The sequence below is a fragment of the Leishmania infantum genome, chromosome 7, assembly GCF_000002875.2.
Source record: "Leishmania infantum JPCM5 genome chromosome 7".
NCBI lineage: Eukaryota > Euglenozoa > Kinetoplastea > Trypanosomatida > Trypanosomatidae > Leishmania > Leishmania infantum.
Window position 1 is genome coordinate 135,539 of NC_009391.2, and position 17,413 is coordinate 152,951.

The following is a 17,413-nucleotide window of genomic DNA, read 5'->3' on the forward strand; positions in this document are numbered from 1 at the left end:
CTCCTCTCGCTCGCCTCTAGTGCCTGTGAGGGAAGTGTCAAGGGCAGCCGGCGCCCTCACCGCACGACTTCTCTCAACGCCGCTTCTGCCGCCATCCTCGTAGGTGCGGCGCTGGTGCGACCCCGATGTACAGATATACGCAGCCGGTATACTGCCTCGTGGAACGGAGGCCGCGTCGGTAGCGCCGCTGTCGCGCACACTGTATGGGGAAGGGACTAAGGAGCTGATCGTGTGCGGGCACAGATAAGATCGAGGCAGCAGAGACTACGCGTGGGTGGTGGCCGCTGTCGTCGCGCCATGGCGCGGTGGTGGTAGTGGTGCACACTTCCCGGAACATGTCCGAGTGTTTGGATGCTCGCCAAGACAGTGGAGGGGCGCGTGGTGGACGCCGTATCGGACATGGTCTAGCTACGAATGAGCGCGTGGGAGTCTATGGGCGTTGTGCGTGTGTGCGTGTCTCTGTAGTGTCTACACGTATTGCCTGAAAGACGGCAACGGCAGCGAGGGGTGTTGGACCGCTGAAGCGGTAAGGGAGGAGAGGTCAGTCATGCATGTGTGCCTCTGCACGCGTCTGGGCGACGATGGTAGCACATCGAATCGGCCAGTCCGCCAGTGGTAGATGGCTGGCGAGAATGGGAAACGGAAGCGGTGGAACGACGCCGCTGCCCATAGCGATGGGCACAGCCACACATACACACGCATGCATGCATACATGCGTGGAGGCGTTCGTTGCTGTGCCTTCCCGGTCAGCATAGGCGAGGAGATGTGAGCTTGCTTGTGCGATATCCGTCTAAAAGCGAAGCATTCAATGCAAGTCCCGCGTGCAGACGCATCACGCGGGCACATAAGAGAGGCACAGAGAGAATAGGAGGGAGATGCAGTTCGTGGCGGGGCGGGGACACGGCCGCATGGCAGCGAGGCGGATCGGTGGGGAGAACAGGGTGAGCGCAAATAGAGGTGGGCGAGAGAGTTTCTGCCGCGAAAGAAAAGAGCGCCGTGGGTGAGTGGGTGTGGGTGGGTGCACGGCGTGCCCGTCGAAGACTTGATTGCCGTGTCTTCGACCGCCCGCGGCACCTGTCACATCGTCTTCGTGTTCCACGGCAGATGTCGGCCGAAGAGGAGGTGCTGCGACACGTTGAACTTCGCCAGCACCTCCGCGGCGAACATCTTCACCATGCCGCTGTAGATCTTCGACCAGTGCTCGACGCCGGAGATGTTGTACAGCATGTTGCTGTGCTCGTGGAAGGGTCCCGTCTTGTTCTCCAAAATCCACGCGATCATGCTAAAGTAGAGATAGCTGTCCTTGAGTATCTCCACCTTGGCGCGGTCGCAAATGTGCTTGGGGAGCACTACCATCGCCTCCTGATCGGCCGCCGGTTTCACCGGCTGTACCTCCGCGTTGATGAGCTGCGCGCCACCGAAGATGTAGGGGATGTGGTGATAGTCGTCTAGGCCCCACACCCCATGCGACCCCGCCGGCTCGAGCGAGTAACGCTTCTGCAGCCGCCGGACCAGACGCATGTATTCGTGGAAGATGTAGAAGATGTAGTCCTGACGCCGCTTGCGCACCTCTGCGCGCTCCATCGGAGGCACCGGCGGCGGCGGCGGCACCTCGAGCGGGACGAGCACCGCCGGCTCATCCTTTAGACTCCCGCCGCCGTCGCCGTGCTCCTCGAGGCAGATCATGATGACAATAAAGAAGTGCAGCTCGTGGCCGCTGCCGTAGTCGAGGCGCGTGGCGTTGCCGAAAGAGTCCATGACGTACGCCGCCACCTCTGTCGCCATATCGGTGATCGCCTCCTCCGACCGGCCCGCGGAGGTGGGAAAGGTTCGGACGAGCTTCTCCATGTCGGCGACCACCGTCTCCTCGAGTCGCGCGTGAAACACGCGCTTGGCGCGGTTGCCGAAGCGCTGCTGCGCCATGTCCTCCAGCGGGATGGCGGTCACAATGTCATGCAGGCGTGGCAGGTAGTCCGTTACGAGGTACCTCACCGTATCGTCGCAGTCATCCACCGTGGCGGACAGGCGCTGGTGGTTTGGTGTCGACTCCACCGCCTCGCTGCAGCCTTGTACGTAGGCAATAATCCTCTGAAAAGCCGCCGAGCGCCGGAAGACCTCGACGAGGGAGTGGTCCTCCAGGATAATCTTCGCGGGTGGCTGCGGAGCGGCAGTCTCGCTCGAGTACTTCCGCACGGCTGCCGGGTTCTGCGTCGGCCGCCACCTCGACGCGTGCGTCGCCATCGCGTCAGAGCCGCTCATCTTCTGCTGTCTTTGAGCTACAGTGTGCTCGCCACTCGCTCTGTGTGTGTATGTGTTGGGGGGGGGGAGTACACGGCGCCTCTGTAATGACCTGCACGCCACCGTATGTGAGCGGCTGGCTGATTAGGAAGAGGCGGATGCAGAGATGGATGAACTGCGTGCCGTCGTGGGATGGGGTGGTACGGGCAAACGAGGGCGCGCAACGAGAGACACCAGCAGAGGAAGATGGAGAGGAGGGGAGCATGAGACAAGTCCAGAAGGCCACCAAGCACGCCCGCATGCATATCTGCAGCACCCAGCCAGCGCCGGCATGTGTGCGGCAGCGCCTCTGTGTGCAGCTGAAAGCCGTGCAAAGGAGTGCGACGTGGCAGAGGTGGTGGTGGTGGAAGAAGGCATCGCGGCCCACGACAAGCTCCAAACTTGACCCCTCCCCCTAGCCCCACCGTGGCATCACGGTACAGAGAAGCCTCACACGCGAAGCCGCCACTCTCGTACAACCACGCACCTACTCTGCGAGTGTACAAGCCTCTGTGTAGTTTGTCTGTGCTTGTGTGTGTGTGTGCCCCGCCGCCGCTACTGCTGTTGCTTGCCTTAAATCCGATCGTGAGGCGAAGACTTTGTGTAAGGGTTATCACGAGAGAGAGAGAGAGACACACACGTACATGGTGTTGTCACACTGGCAGTTGGCACAGCACGCGCTTACCTTCTCCCCCTGCCTCTCCGCCGTCCTCCCTCCACGCACACGCTGTGGGCAACCGCTTATGCATTACTTTCCTGGCATGCTTTGCGTACAGCTGCTGCCCGAGCCAAATCCGTGCCACGCACACTCCCGCTCACAGAGAGAGAGAGACGTGGGTGAGGCAATGAGGAGGAACCAAAAGAGGGGCGCCGTGGGGCCATCGCTGGTGGCGTGGGCACGGGCGACAGTACGGACACCGTCCATCAATGCCAGCACCGCCACGCGCACACGCGCGCACTGGCACGCATCCCCTCTTCCGTCCTCCCTTCCTTCCTCACTAACTCTGCCCCACCTCCGAGGTATCGCGCTTTATATGAGCTCCCCACGTTAGCAAGAAGTGAGCCAATAGCGGCAGGCACCACCAGCAGCACCGGCCGCCCGCATGCCGGTGGTGCGCCCAGGCACATCTCCAACAGACGCCTGTACGAAGGCACGCCAGCGCGGCAAACCGCCGCGCGCTTACAGGAAATCGTGGCCGAGGTGAGCGATCAGCGAAATCACAGGCTGGAAGCGGCCCATCGCCGTGCCCACAAACTGCGCCTCCGTGACTGGGACAGACTGCTGGAGAAGAAAGAGCAGCTCCTGCCGCAGCGTCTCGCGCAGTGCGTCGTTGGTGGTCAGCAGGAACGCCTCCGCCTCGACGTCCTTGTGAACGGAGCGATATCCATAGTTGGTGCTGCCGTACGCGACGAGGTACGGAGCGGAGATGCTCTCCGGTGGGCACGGGTCTGCGGCCGCGGCATCGGCGCCGCGGTCGTCGTGGCGCTGCCTAGCATCGCCCTCACCGTCTTTGCCTGGGGGGGAGGCGGCGGCGGCGGCGGCGCCTGAGCAGCACCGCCGGCCCATGAACCACAAGCCCTTCGCGTGGAAGGTCAAACCCTTCACGGAGAACTCGCGGATGTGCACCCGACGCAGGCAGTTGTACGCCTTCATGAGATAATAGAAGGATCGCTCCAGCTGCAGGTAGAAGAGAGGGATGCGGCCGGCCATGCCTTTTTGCCCGTTCCAGCCGTTCGTCTGCACACTCGCCGTGATGCAGTCCACGTAGCTCGTGCCGTGTAGCACCTCGTCCACGAAGGACGCGTGCATGTTCAGGTACGGCGAGGCCAAAAAGATATGATCCTCGGCGGTGGAGAGCCGCAGCAGCTGCTTCACGATGACGCTGTCGTGGTACACCCCCGCACGACCCGCCTGCACCGTAGGAAACAAAAACGTGTCGTAGCAGCCCCAGTCGACCTTCGCCGCCGCGCACAGCCGCCGTGCCCACGCGGCAAAGTCGTGCAGCAGCGCGTTGGCCCGTGCACAGAATGCCTCCGTGTCGACGGAGGGGTCCATCTGGAGCGCGTTCGCCAAGATTACGAGGTCGCTCTTGCGATGCAGCGTCGGCGACCCCTCGCGTTGCGATACCAGCGATGTCAGTGGCGGCGACACCGCACGATTCACCTTCTCCACCACCCAACGTAATGGAGATTGCAGCGGCTCTGGAGCGGAGCCGTTCGCGGTTGCCGCCGCCATGCGTGAGGACAGGAAAGCGGCAGAAGAATGCCCCAGCGCACCACTCTTGTTAGGCGTGCGACTCGCACAGGTGTCGGCGCCGCTGGTGAGCTGCTCCGCAAACTCCTTGCGGCAGACGACAGGGTGCGACATGCGATTCGCCGTGCGCACGAGCTGCGTAAACCACCGCGCGACGAGGACGTTGTCCCCCACTATCATGTAGCGATCCATGCGGGTGGCGAAGTAGTCGTCTGAGAGGTTCGCCCCGGTCAGGATGGTGTGGCGCTGGTCGAAGACAAAGATCTTCGTGTGCTGCACGCCGAGCACCTCCTTGGCCCGCCCGAAGGGCGCGAAGACTCCATTCCACTTGCTAGGGTTCTGGTAGAGGAAGAGACGCACTCTCACCCCGGTCGACGCAGCAGCTGCGGTGGTGGTGGTGGTGGCCGATGCACCATCTGCGCTGTCGCCACGCACCGCCTCGTCTTCCTCGGCGTCTCGCTCGCCGTCTGCGAAGATGGAGGAGCTGCCCAGCGTGGACGGTGAGCGCGTCGTCGGAGAGGACGCGCTCGCTCCCGCTATGGCTGCGTCGACGGGCAGCGGGGCCGTGCTCGCCGTCTGCTGTGCCAGCTCCATCAGCGTCTTCAGTGAAACCAAGTTCTTTCGGTCCTGCATGCGGTTGTAGTCAAGTAGGATCGTGATGGAGAACGGGTGTCCGCCTGCTGCAGCCCATCGCACGCGCTCCTCCAAGCATGCTACGAAGGCTCTCGAGAGGGGCCCATCACCGATGTAGAGGGCCGAGAGTGTGATGGAGCGCTGCGCCGCCATGACACGCTTTTTCAGCTCCTCGTAAAAGACGGCGGGGTGGTTCAGCACGCGGACGGTGTGCGACTTTACCGGCAGCACGCAACAGTGCCTGCCCAAGAAGGATATCATCTCCTGCTGCTGAGGTGGCACGCCGCACTTCATTAAGAGCGACTGGATGTGCGCTATGCCGCTCTCATCTCCCGGCGCGGCATGGCTCTTGCGAGCACCACAGTCGTCACCACCGGTCTTCGCCTCGGTAGTCGCCTCCAGCGAGAAAGTTGTGGCGCCGCTGGCCGTGGGGGTCGCAGTAGCAAACAGCTCCAGCGCGTCCGCTGGTGCCACGTCCGCCTCTCCGACCTCGCCAAAGAGCGCAAACGTGACGCCGGCGGCGATGGCGAGGATGACGAGGTACACGAGCAGTGTAGGCATGGCTAAAAGCGTGGCGCTGTGTGTGTGTGTGTGTGTGTGTACGTGTTGTGTGCGAAGCGGAAAGACGACGTTTTACGCAGCCAAGGAGGGGCAGGGGTGCAGCGGTGTGTTACTCGAGTTTCGTGTATCGCGTCACCCCTCTCACCCCTCCGTCCTGCCGTGTGTCTCCCTGCGGGCCACCTCGAAGACGCGCGTGGCAGACAGACACACACAGAGAGAGGCGCGTTGCGCTGAGGCTCTGCTTGCGGATGCTTTTTACAGAAATGGCATGAGAAGTAGAAATAGATGGAGGAGTGAGAATGGAGGATGAAGTGTGTGTGTGTGTTGAGGGGAAGGGAGGGAGGGCGGGCCTCACGAGAGCAGCCGCGCACTGCACCAGAGCAGATCCGGAGAGGGACCCCCAACGCAAACGCTGACGACCCCCTCTCCTGCACCGATGCGGAGGAGATCCCGCCAGGGGAGGGCACGGGAGGGGGAGGGAGGAAGAAGAATGTGACCAGTGATCCAGAGAGCAGAGAGAAGTAGGCTCACACACGCGCGCATATTCAGAGGTACGTGTCCACCATCAGAGCCATGAGACTCTCGTACGCGGCGCCATGTTTCGCTACTGTATTCTCCTCTATACCAGAAAAGCCCGACGTCAGATCGGTGCTCCCAGGACTTGTGTTGAGTTTTGCATGGCCGCTGCCCGGAGTGGGCGAGAGGCTCGCCTCCGCCGCCGACTCGCTAATCAGCTGCCACTGCGGCATCCTCAGCAGCTCAGACACGGTGAGATTCCCTCTCTCCAGCGCCGCTGCTTCGCCCTGCGCCTCCGCTGCCGAGGCGTAACGACGCTCGGCAACGCAATGAAACCCCCTCCAGTACTGGAAGGCGACGACAACCCCCAGCAGCGGTGTCTTGGCTTCGTCATTGCTTCCAGCAGCGGCACCAAGGCAAGCGCCCAGCTTGTCCTCAACGTGGAGGAACAGCACTGTGGCCACGGTAGAGAGGTCGAAGGCGCCGCCTGCTGATCGTGGCGCGTCAGCCTCCGCCTCGCTTGCCTCCGGTGTGCCGGGAAGCGCCCCACTCCGTGCCGGTGGCGGCGACGACGGGAAAAGCGCTTGAATGCACGCGAGAGCGACGGTGGTGTGCTCGAAGCGAGAGGCGAAGAGGCTGAAGCAGTCACGCAGGTGTCCGTGCAGCTCCTCTGCTGCGGTAAGGCGGCAGCACAGCTCCACGTCATCACCGCACGAATGCCGCCGCGAGTCCGCGTCTAAGGGCTCCGGCGGCGTGTCCGCCTCGTGCGCGGGAAGAGAGAAGAGCGGCATCTTCTTGAGTGAGTAGATGGCAGATCCTACGGCTTCTCTTGCGAGCGCCTGCGAATACGTATGAGGAGAGAGGGAGAAGGGGGGGGGGCGCTGCTGCGCGCATGCATGAGAGGAGGATGTAGGAGGCGGGTGGGTGGGCGAACATCCGGTGCAATGTCCGTCCAGGATAGCAGTCGCAGTGGACAAGGTGAAACACGGCGGCGTCACAGAAGTGATGGAGGGGCGGAGGCAGACGGCAGTGTGCGGCACTTGCACCAGAAGCAACGGAGGAAGACGCGGTACACGGGCACAGAGGCCAATAACGGTCCTTGCTATCACGCCCTGGGCGGCTCACAGGCACGCATATTCCGCAAGACCTTCCTCATGGATAAAGCGAGAAGAGATGCGGGGAGCATGTGCACGCATGCGCAGCCTGTCGCTGCCATGGCGGCTCCTTGTCGATCGTGAAGGGACGCCTGGAAGTGGGGTGACGAGTTGTTCTTAGTAAAGGGCGAAACTGAAGAGAGACAAGAGGATGCGCACCCGTGTTGGCAAGCGCCGCCGCCCCCCCTGCGCACATGCGCCAGAGAGGGGCGGCACGCGAACAGTGAAGAGGGCGGTGCCGAGAAGCGGAGGACCGCGAAGGCGGCGCGCCAAGGTGGCGCGCTCTCCCTTAGCCCGCAACACGCGTAGAAAAGGATGGGAGAGCGCCGTCACGTAGCGCCGCGCACCCGCCGTGGACTCCACACCATCACCATCTCCAGCGCAACCGTAGTCCATAGCATCCGTCGCCTTAGTGAGCCTCCTCGCAGATCCGCCACGATGAGGGCAGAAAGTAGGGGCGTTTAGGATGGCAATGGCGAGCGCGCCGGGCTGCCGCTGGCCGCGTCGACCACCGCATATTCGCCATCTACACGCACCCCATCCTCTGCCGACGCCGCTTCGCATGACATGCGGAACGACTACGTGGACCCCGCCCTCTCCATCGACGACGTCTTCGCATTCCGCGGCGACGTGTTCATCAACTCGATGGGGTGCGTCGAGTAGTTGTCGAGGCTTTTTCTCTTCTTTATCAAACTCGTCGCCGCACGCGACATCATGTAGTCGTTCATGATACGCTGACGGCGCACCGCTGAGGCGCCGCCGAACGCCTGCGCCAGCAGCCATTCTCGGTGGCCGCGGCCCTCCTCATCGATGTTCAACGCCGCGGTGCAGCGGTAGATGACGGCGAGGTTGGCCAGCACCTCGGAGATGTACTGTGCCACGCTGATCACAAACATTGGCTCCAGCTTACCCTTCTCACTTGCAATAACGTTCAACAGCTTCGCCACGTCAAGTTCGAGTGTCTTGGACATGCCCGCCAGGTTCACGTGCGGTGCCGCCAGACGCACGCCACCATAGCTGTAGCCAGTAGTTAGCCCAATCAAACCTTGGAGCACGCCGCCAATGCCCGCGCGAGAGCCGCCGGCGCCGCTGCCGAAGAGGCCGGCCTGCGACAGCAGCGGGTGCAGGAAGGCCATCGCCTGCTCCTCCATGGAGCCATTCCAGGACGTGAGGAGGTACTTGGGAGCGTTGAGGAGTTCCGCAAGGTACGGGTAGTCAATCATCTTGGCCGGGTTGCTGCGGTGGGCCACCGCCGCAACGAGCGGGGTGTCGCGCACCATCTCCCACATGCAATCCATGCCGTCCATCAGGGCGCGCTCTGCGTAGATTTTGAGTACCATGGACTCGATCAAGGGGATCTGCAGTTGCTCCGAAAAGCTGCTGATGAGCTCGGCGGCCTCGTCGCCGTCGACCACCGCCGGGTCGCCCACGACGTAGTCGGTCAAGCAGTCGATGCCGTAGCGGAAGCATGCGAGATGCGCCAGCCGCATCTGCACCGCCGGGTTGCGGATCAGAAGCGCGTCGTAGCGCACGGTGTTCGTGGCGTGCAGCGCGCCAACCTCCCCCATCTTGCGCAGTATGGCGCTGTAAGCCGTGGCGGTCAGCACGTGCTGGTAGCTAGCCACCTTCTCCACGGACAGAGACTCGAACTGGGCAACGTCGGCATTGTTTAGGCGCACTTGCAGCATGCCGTTCACCATCTTTTTCTCCACCACACCGGGCTGGTCGAGCGGCACGCAGCCCGTTACGTACTTCGGCGTGGCATCCTCGCCGCCCTCCAGCCGCAGGACCACACGGATCGACTTGGGCAGCGCATGCGCGGCGGTGGTGGCGGAGGAGGAGCCGTGGTGACGGTGTTGGCCTCCCTCGCTACCGGCCGCCGTCGTCCTTGCCGTCTGCATGTAGCCGCTGCCGACCGCAGTGGCCATACCGCTCGCCTTCAGCGTCGGCGCACCAGCGCCCGCGTGCGTCGCCACGGCGGTCGCTGCGGTCAAATATGAGCACGACCACTCCTCGTCGCCGCTGTACACCTCCTTCAACCACGCCACGGGGCTCTCGCTGACGGCAAGTCGACGCACCACATCGCTGCGGTCGTGGAATGCCTTCCACGCCTTCTTCCTTGCCTCGCAGCTCTGTGCGCGCTGCGCCTCCGCCGCTGCAGCCTTCGCCACCGCCTCCGCCTCCACTGCCGTAGCAGCACCAGCGGCGGCCATCGTGGCCTCCGTGCTCGTGGCATCCGGCGTCGCCGCGGTTACCGCTGCTTTCTCGGCCTGCTTCGCGGTGATCTCCGACCCCTCCCCACCGCCCGCGCCGCCGGCCGCTACTGCCGATCCTGGCACTGCTGCGGCCGCCGTAGCACCGCTGACCTCGCGGTCTAGCTGGATGGAGAAGAAGTTCAGCATTTGGATGTCGGCCAGTCGGCCCCTGCACACCAGGAGCTCGACGATGTCCTTGCGGGCACGCAGGGCGCGGAAGCACCGCATCATGTCGAGATCTGGCGTACGTGCGTCTGGCGATGCGTTCGAAAAGAACGAGAGACCGAGGGCCGAGGGACTGACGCTCCGTAACGCCCGTCGCGACTGCGTTGCTCTCCGCGTGGGCGTGGGCGTGATCTGATTGAGGTGCTCGGGCGTGGAAGAGCCGAGTGCTGGTCTCTTCCCCGACACACGGAAAGCCCACGGCTCGCAGGGTCACGTGTGACTACAAACAACGACAACGACTGCTCCCCACGCGCGAAGGAGAAGGCGTATGATGACCGTGAGCGTGCACGAGAGAGAAAAGGGGGTGCACGGGGGCCGCAAGTTTTGTGCACGCGTGTGCCATAAACCGCCGTGTAGGGCGGGGGCGGGGACGAGCACGAAGAATGGCAGCAAGCGACAAGAAAGAGGAACGAGAGAGAGACGACAGATGAAAGAATCAGGAGAGAGACGTTGCCCTCACCAGGCACATGTAGGCACGCACACCAGAGAGATGCGCGCACGCAAGGAGAGCGAGACAAGGGAGGGGAGAGGGACTTTAGTTCATCACACGTGCGTGTGCGCCACCGCAGAGAGCCTTCCGTGAGAAAGGGACGGCGGCCGATGCGCGCTGCTGAGGAGGAGGGAAATTGGCAAAGGAAAACGAAAACGTCGGCCACAACGGCAGAGACGCGCACGCGTTCTCACACATCATCCGTGAGGTTGAGCTTCACCTTGCCGTCCTCTGTGGCATCAAAGGCTGGCTGGCCGAGGAAGGGGCAGTTGGCGCAGCGGAAGGCGTCGCCCTTGGAGCAGTTACCGCATCCACCAGGCGGCATCGCCAAGGCCTCCGCCTCTAGCTTGCCCTCCGCCTCAAGCTTGCGCTCCAGCTCAGCGCGGCCGCAGACGCAGTTCTTGCAGGCGCGACGGCGCGTCGTGCAGTCCTCACCCTTGGTCGCCTGTTTCAAGATGCGGTCCTCCTCCGTGAGAAGGGCGTCCTCGTCAGGGATGGGCTGGCGCGTCTTGAGGCTGAACGCCTGCGTCGAGGTGGCAGACGAGGACATGCGCGGGGTTTGCTGGCTCGCAAGCAGGGGGAGAGGGGAGGGGGGTTGGTGGAGTGTACGGAATCTGGCGTCGATCCCACTCGTTCGTTTGTGTTGATGCGTACGTGCGTTCGTGAAGGAAGAGAGCGAAGGATGAAGACAGTGGTGTGGCGACGAAAAGCAGAGAACGTGGGAGAAGGGAAGAGACAGCTGTGTTGTGGCCGTGGTGTATCCGCGCGCCGGGCCGGAGGGTGTGTGTTCGTGGTTGTTGCCGTTGCCAAAGAAGGGCAGCAGCAGCACAAGAGCCGTGGGGGAGGGGGGGTAGGAAGCAAGCAGATATGAGAAATGGCATGCATGGTGCGTATCATCGCCATTTTCAGAGACAGGTCGGGAGAAGTGAGACAGGGACGCGAGACTGCTTGCATGTTGTGTTGGAAAAGTTAGGCCACGCACACGAGGACGTGCGCAGAGCGCACGCTGAGCTCAGTCGAGTTTGCAGAGAAGTTCTTCTCTCTCCGTCTCCCTCCCTCCCTCCTCCTCCTCCTGCCAACCATCACATCCTCCAAGCGTGTTACAAGGGTGTGGGTGTCTCTGGTCGATTCTCTGTGCGTGCGGGTTAGTGTCGTCGTGACCGTTCACGCGCCAGCTCGCATGCGCGTGTGAGATGGCTGTGCCGGCTAATCCTCTTCCATTGCACGCGAGAGCTCGTCCTCCTCGCGCACAATCCGCATGTGCAACTCACGGCCAAGACTCGTATTAGCGGCGAAGTCGAGCACCGACTCCCCCGCGCCTTCTGTGAAATGGTACGGGCACGTGGCCACGCTGCTGTGCTCGTAGTACCACTGCAGCTGATAGTCGCGGCCATCGACGCCCCTGGCCGTGTCACCAGCCCGCAGTACAAGCGGTGGCACCGCCGCATCAACGTGGTACGCCGCCTCCGACCGCTGCTTCATCTGCTGACGGGCGAGCTCCTCGGCATCGCCAGTGAGGGTGCGCCCGTAAAAGTTTTTAATATTTTCCATGCGATCGATATGCTCCCACGAGGGCTTAAGTCGAGCCCTGCTAGAGCGAAGCCGTACGTCAGCGGCGGCTATCGCCTCGCTGTTCTCCACAACGGAAGTGTCCGGAAGCAGCGGGCGATCGCGCGTGATGACGGGCCGGCGGGCACGCGCGTCGAGTCGACCGTAGGCGTAGTCGTACACGTGTAAGCTGCGACTTCGGCGATCGTCCTTCATGTCCGCCGCAGTCGGCGGCGGAGGCGGCGTCACCACATCCCTCCCGTTGTTCTCACCGTTGTTGGCGCTGTGCTGCTCGTCTCTCCTCGCGTTCACTTGTCGAGTGGCGCCACTCGAGGGAGGCGGCGCGGGGGCAGTGGTGCCAGGCTCCAGCGGCACCCACCGCCACCGTCGCCTTAGCACCCCGAGCTCCTGGTACAGCTCCACAATCAGCTCGCTGCAGGAAACCTCGCCCGTGATTAGCTGCCGCAGCGGGTGCGCCTGGGTGTGGAGCCGCGGCCATAGAAAGGCCAGCGGGTACAGCAGGCTTGAGTCCATGCGTCGCCCTTCGCTCTCCTCGCAGAAGCGCGCCAGCCGCCTCTCCCGCTCCGGCGTGTGGTCGTAGTTGCGCAGCCTGCGAACGGCAAAGTAGTGGTAGGCCGGCACACCCGACGGCGTCACCGACAGCAGCCGCCGCGATGCCTCAACCAGCTGCACCGTGTCGTGTGTCACGTTCCCCTTCACGTCCACCACGTCGTAGTCCTTGTTGTCCATCGCCTCGAGGATGATGGCACCGCGGCGAATCACAGGGCGCCTCTGCAGCGCTGCCTCCTCGGCACGAAGCTGCTCGCGAACCCAACGAGTCGGCGACGCTGGCACACGGGAGCCATGTGCCGGTGCAGCCGACTCAGCGCCCTCTGTGCCTCTCTCGAAGACCTCGCTGAGGTTGCGCACCCGGTACGGAGGAGTGGATAAGGCCGACGCCTTCAAGGGCGACGCCGCTCCCCTCGCCTCGGTAGGCCCGGTCGCGGCGGGCACGCCAGTCTCGCTCGTGTCGTCGTCAACGTGCTCGATCACCGCGGGTGCCACCACCACCGCCACGTGAGAGTAGCGGAGCGCCGCAGGCTTGAAGAAGGACAAGATGAACTGCAGCGTCGTGATGCACCAGCTCACAGGTCCGGTGCCGCGCATGAGAATGATGTCCCCGGGCTGCAGCGTCGGCTCGACATCCCTCCAGTCCTCCAGCGTGTAGTCCCTGCCGGGTGCGAAGAGCGCGTCTACAGTGGGCTGGTGAAGCGTGCGCACCACCAGGCAGGTGACCACGTACACGCCAGCGCTGGCAGCCCCGTACCCGGCCAGCGTCGCGAGCTTCCCGAAAGATCCGCGGCGGCGGAAGTTGTGCACCCGCCGGTGCCAAAAGAAATTGGACGTCTTCTTGTACACTGGGGAGCCCACGCCAGCGGACATCGCGACATGCTCGCCAAGCCGCCTGGTGAAGCGAAGCATCGTCTGCGTTCCTATGTGGGCGCTTGCAGGATAGTCCCACCCCCCTCCTCTGATGTCGGGGTGTTGCGAGAACCGAGGAGCGGACACACACGTGAACGCTGGCACCCACACGCGCGCGCGCAGAGAGGAGTGGATGAGCCGGGGGAGGGCAGAGGAGGTGCAGAGTGCGCACCGTTATGGAGTGAGCAGAGCAGAGTGACGCCACAGACGGCAGAGGTTGGAGGGCTGTCTTCTCTCGCGCGCCCTCTTGCCACTGCAGCGCAAGAATGGAGATGAAAAGATGAGGAGCGACGAGGATGTGCATTGCAATCATCGGCCCCCCTCCCTCCCCCCACCGCACGCACCGACGGCGTGTGCACACATCCGCGACGCACGGCAGCAGAGACAGCGCGGAGGAGGCGGAAGACGAAGTGAAAAGGCTCAGCGCTGAGAGTGAGAGGAGCCTTTACACACAACCCCTCCCTCTCCTTCCCTCAACGAGAAATCCGGTGAGAAGCGCCATCGACGTGCATCAAGACGACTCCGCCGGTCGCCACCTCAACGTCTGCATGCAAGCACACCAAGGCTCACAGGTAAGCTTGAAGGAAGGAAACAAAAACGTCTTCGCCAGCACGAACACCACCACCCCGCTTCGGCCATGGTGCCTCCCGCGCGAGGAAGAAGAGGAGGCTGTCCCTCCGTGGTATTGGTCAGTACACGGCGCACGTGCGCGGCCTACAGCCGAGGGCATTTCGCTTCTTTTCTTTCTTTTTTGAGGGGAGGGGGCGCTGCTGCTTGAGGCGCTCATCATCGTTGCGGTCCGCGCTATCAGTGATTGCGGGTGGGAAAGATGAGAAGGCAGGAGTCGAGAGAATCGGAGACGGTCTCGAAATCCGCACGCAAGCCATGCGCACTCTTCACACCGCACCACACCCACCATCCGTGAGCCTCCTCGTAGACATGTGGTTCTGTTCATTCTTGTTTGGCTCCCCTTTCTGTTGCCCGCGTTTTCAGCAGGTGATCCCCCCATCGCTGGACACAGTCGCAGACGACCTCCGCCGCGTCCGCAGACGCTTACTTTTTTCCGTATCCAGCTCTCTGGCAGGCCGCAAGCCTGTTCATGCGGCCCCATGCGCCACAACGCGGCACACCTATACATCACCATCGTCAGCCTTCTCGCCACTCACGGACCCGCGCGCCTCCAAGACGCGCTGGATCGCCCTCGAGTCTCCCTCTCACACACCACGAACAGATACGCACACGTGCACGTGCGGGGCGCGGTTTAGCCCGGCGGCCCGGCCGGTTGCTGCCCCTCCGGCGGGCGCTCGCGCTGCTTCGCAAGGTAGTCCTCCTTTAGGCGGTTCGATGGCACGGGCACACGGGCAGCGAGGTAGTCCTTGAGGTTAAACGGACGGTGCCACTGCTTGAAGAAGGGGTGCTCGAGCAGCTCCTGCGCCGTCGGCCGCTGCGAAGCTGTCGGCAGTGTTGCCAGTCGGCAGAAGTCCGCGAAGACGGTGCCCAACGGAACAGCGCGGTGTTTGTTGAACTGCAATACGTCCACCGGCTTATCCATCCGCGACACGCGGTCGAACTCGTCGATGACGTCCTTGAGGTCATAGGGGTACTCGCCCACCGCGAACTCTGCGAGGGTGACGCCAACGGCCCAGATGTCAGCGGGCTTGCCGTACGGCTCGCCGCGCTGGCGTTCGGGGCTCATGTACTTGTCGGTGCCGCAGCAGTCCCCGGCGTCGTCTGACGACGACGACGATGGGTTGAGACCGCTTCTGCCCCTTCGGGTAGCGTCCCATTCGCCGGGGCCCTCCTCCGACGATGTCGACTCCGCCTCCAGCACATCCATGCCATCGCGCTGCGCCAGCAGGCTGTTTGTGGTGCTGCTGAACACCAACCCCTCTGCAGAGCTCCCCATCTCGGGCGGGGTCGTGCCGACCATGCCGCTGCCGAGCTGGCCGCTGATGCCTGCGCCGATGCTGCCACGTTGAGCGTGCCAGACGAACGGCGCACGACGGCCACGTGCGCCTGTCAGTGGCAAAACTGTAAGCGACGGTGACTGCAGTGGCGTGATAGACTGCGCCGGGGCGACGGAGGGGGGTGGCACGTAGGTCAGCATGTCGTTCTTGATGCCGAGGCCGGTGCTGTCACAGCGCTGCGACAGCCCAAAGTCGCTGAGCTTCACAACCCCGTGCTCATTCACAAGGACGTTGCCGGGCTTGATGTCTTGATGGATGTAGCCGCGGGAGTGCATGTCGCGGACACCGCGCAGCAGCTGCTCCCCGACGACGGCGACCAGGCGCTCTGTGACGCCAAGGGGTTCCTCGACGAGACCGCTGCCGTCGTCCGACTCCGAGTCGTCTGTGCCGCAGTCGCTCTTCACGGAGTACGAGTCGAGCAGAAGGCTGTCATTGCTGCCGTAGATATGCTTGTAGCCGCCGGTGAGGGGGTGGCACGGCACACCGCCGCTGCCGCATGCTATGCTGTCCACGTCGCTGCTACCGGTAGTGTCGACGACTCTTGATATGCACGGCCTCGGCGCCGACGGCGGTGCCCGCTCTGCGAGAGTACGCTGGGAGTCGAGCAGCTTAGGTGACGTGCTGGTGATGGACGGACGCCGCTCGGTGTCGCCGCCAGTACCGCTCCTGCCGACGCCAGCTGCCGAGGTATCCTTTAGAAAGCCCTCAGTAACCTGCGGTGCCTCGGGAGCGTCACAGAGGAGAGGCGGAACGGATGGGCTACCACCATGCACACTGCCGCAGCGGCCGCTATGGCCGCCGCCGTCACCGTCGTCCTGATCATCGTCGCCGGTGAGCAGACGGTGACGCTCTTGCTGCGACCCTCGCACCATCCGCGCATGCTGTTGTAGGCAGTCGGCGAGGTGATCGAGGCTGCCGTAGTGCATGAACTCCATCACAATGTCTAGCGCCGCCACCTCGGCGAGGAAGAAGGCATTGTAGACCTTGACCATGAATGGGCTGCGGTAAGTGAGGTGCAGCACCTGCAGCTCACGAACCACGATGCGCTGAAGCTGATTGATGCGACCGCTCGAGACGGCGCCGCTGCGCAGGAACGGCGAGGAGCAGCCCAGGCACAGTGGTGAGAGGTCCACCCGCTTCACGGCGAGGCGGCGGCCGGTGGGCTTGTGTATCGCGACGAACACCGTCGCCGAGGCGCCTTCACCGCAAGTCGTCGAGAGGATGTCGAGGTCACGTAGTCGAACCACGTTTGGCGGCAGCGGCGGGAACGACGTATTCTGAGTCGCCCCTGAGCCGCCCATCATCGGGGCGGCGGCCGTCGTCGCCGTTGCTGCTGTCGTGGTGGTGCGGAAGCCACCAGGGTTTGTATGCCCGGACGGGCTGTCCACACGGCTTCCGGCAGTCGCTGAGGCGATACCGCCTCTATAGGTTGGTATATCGGCGTAGGGCAGCAGCAGACTGTTCGCCGTGTCGGTGTCTGTAAAGGCACCGGCATTCAACATGCCCCCTGCGCCGCCTGCGGCCGCAAAGGGGGGCGGTGAGGCCGTGTTCGTGGCACCAAGCGCCCCTGGCAGCCAACCGTTGCTCGCCTGACGCCGCAGCTGCGCGTGGCAGATGTTGCCACCACTGCCGCCAGAAGGCCGCCCAAGTGCGGTGGTGGAGTTGGGTGTGGCGACCTGCTGCTGCGCCGCTGCAGCGGCACCACCGGTCACCATGCCGAAGCCAAGGTTTCGGGTAGGAGAAGCGTTGGTTTCTGTCACGTGATGCGAGCCAGGCAGCAAGCCGTCATGCGGCTGCGGCTGCTGATGTGGGGAGCCGCTCGCGCCGAGGAAGTGAGAGGTCGCAGTGTTTTCGCACACCGTGCCCAGGAGCTGCGGCGGCGGCCCAGCGGCAGCACCGGCTCTATCGTGGTGCACGCCGAGGGGGCTTGGGAGCGCCAGCCGCTGGCTGTCCATCGAGTAAGTGATCGGGCTGAAGGGCGTGTCCATGCTGGTAGAGAAGAGAGTGAAAGACGCGTTCGCCGTGGTGTTGGCGCCCCCCCTCTTTCCCCC

At 63.5% G+C, this 17,413-nt stretch overlaps 7 protein-coding genes across 7 annotated transcripts in view; all 7 read right to left on the bottom strand.

Annotated features, from left to right (window-relative positions):
* Positions 1-1,077: 1,077 nt before the first annotated feature.
* LINJ_07_0350 (putative phosphotyrosyl phosphate activator protein) lies at positions 1,078-2,259 on the bottom strand (the record flags this gene model as incomplete). The annotated part of the gene is made up of 1 exon (XM_001463191.1): positions 1,078-2,259. The coding sequence occupies one exon, from the start codon at positions 2,257-2,259 to the stop codon at positions 1,078-1,080; it is 1,182 nt and encodes a 393-aa protein (XP_001463228.1).
* A 1,198-nt stretch (positions 2,260-3,457) lies between these two features.
* LINJ_07_0360 (phosphatidylglycerophosphate synthase-like protein) lies at positions 3,458-5,725 on the bottom strand (the record flags this gene model as incomplete). Its single annotated transcript, XM_001463192.1, has 1 exon — positions 3,458-5,725. The coding sequence occupies one exon, from the start codon at positions 5,723-5,725 to the stop codon at positions 3,458-3,460; it is 2,268 nt and encodes a 755-aa protein (XP_001463229.1).
* A 545-nt stretch (positions 5,726-6,270) lies between these two features.
* On the bottom strand, positions 6,271-7,032 carry LINJ_07_0370 (conserved hypothetical protein; the record flags this gene model as incomplete). The annotated part of the gene is made up of 1 exon (XM_001463193.1): positions 6,271-7,032. The coding sequence occupies one exon, from the start codon at positions 7,030-7,032 to the stop codon at positions 6,271-6,273; it is 762 nt and encodes a 253-aa protein (XP_001463230.1).
* A 941-nt stretch (positions 7,033-7,973) lies between these two features.
* On the bottom strand, positions 7,974-9,881 carry LINJ_07_0380 (conserved hypothetical protein; the record flags this gene model as incomplete). Its single annotated transcript, XM_001463194.1, has 1 exon — positions 7,974-9,881. The coding sequence occupies one exon, from the start codon at positions 9,879-9,881 to the stop codon at positions 7,974-7,976; it is 1,908 nt and encodes a 635-aa protein (XP_001463231.1).
* Positions 9,882-10,555: 674 nt separating this feature from the next.
* Positions 10,556-10,915, bottom strand: LINJ_07_0390 (conserved hypothetical protein; the record flags this gene model as incomplete). The annotated part of the gene is made up of 1 exon (XM_001463195.1): positions 10,556-10,915. The coding sequence occupies one exon, from the start codon at positions 10,913-10,915 to the stop codon at positions 10,556-10,558; it is 360 nt and encodes a 119-aa protein (XP_001463232.1).
* Positions 10,916-11,571: 656 nt separating this feature from the next.
* LINJ_07_0400 (conserved hypothetical protein) lies at positions 11,572-13,395 on the bottom strand (the record flags this gene model as incomplete). The annotated part of the gene is made up of 1 exon (XM_001463196.1): positions 11,572-13,395. One exon carries the CDS (start codon positions 13,393-13,395, stop codon positions 11,572-11,574), a length of 1,824 nt encoding a protein of 607 aa, XP_001463233.1.
* Positions 13,396-14,656: 1,261 nt separating this feature from the next.
* The window catches only part of LINJ_07_0410 (putative protein kinase), a gene marked incomplete at both ends in the record, with an annotated part of 5,602 nt that continues 2,845 nt past the window's right edge, over positions 14,657-17,413 (bottom strand). The window contains 1 exon segment of the mRNA XM_001463197.2: positions 14,657-17,413. This exon segment is cut by the window's right edge and continues 17 nt beyond it. Coding sequence (XP_001463234.2) covers positions 14,657-17,413 — 2,757 coding nt within the window.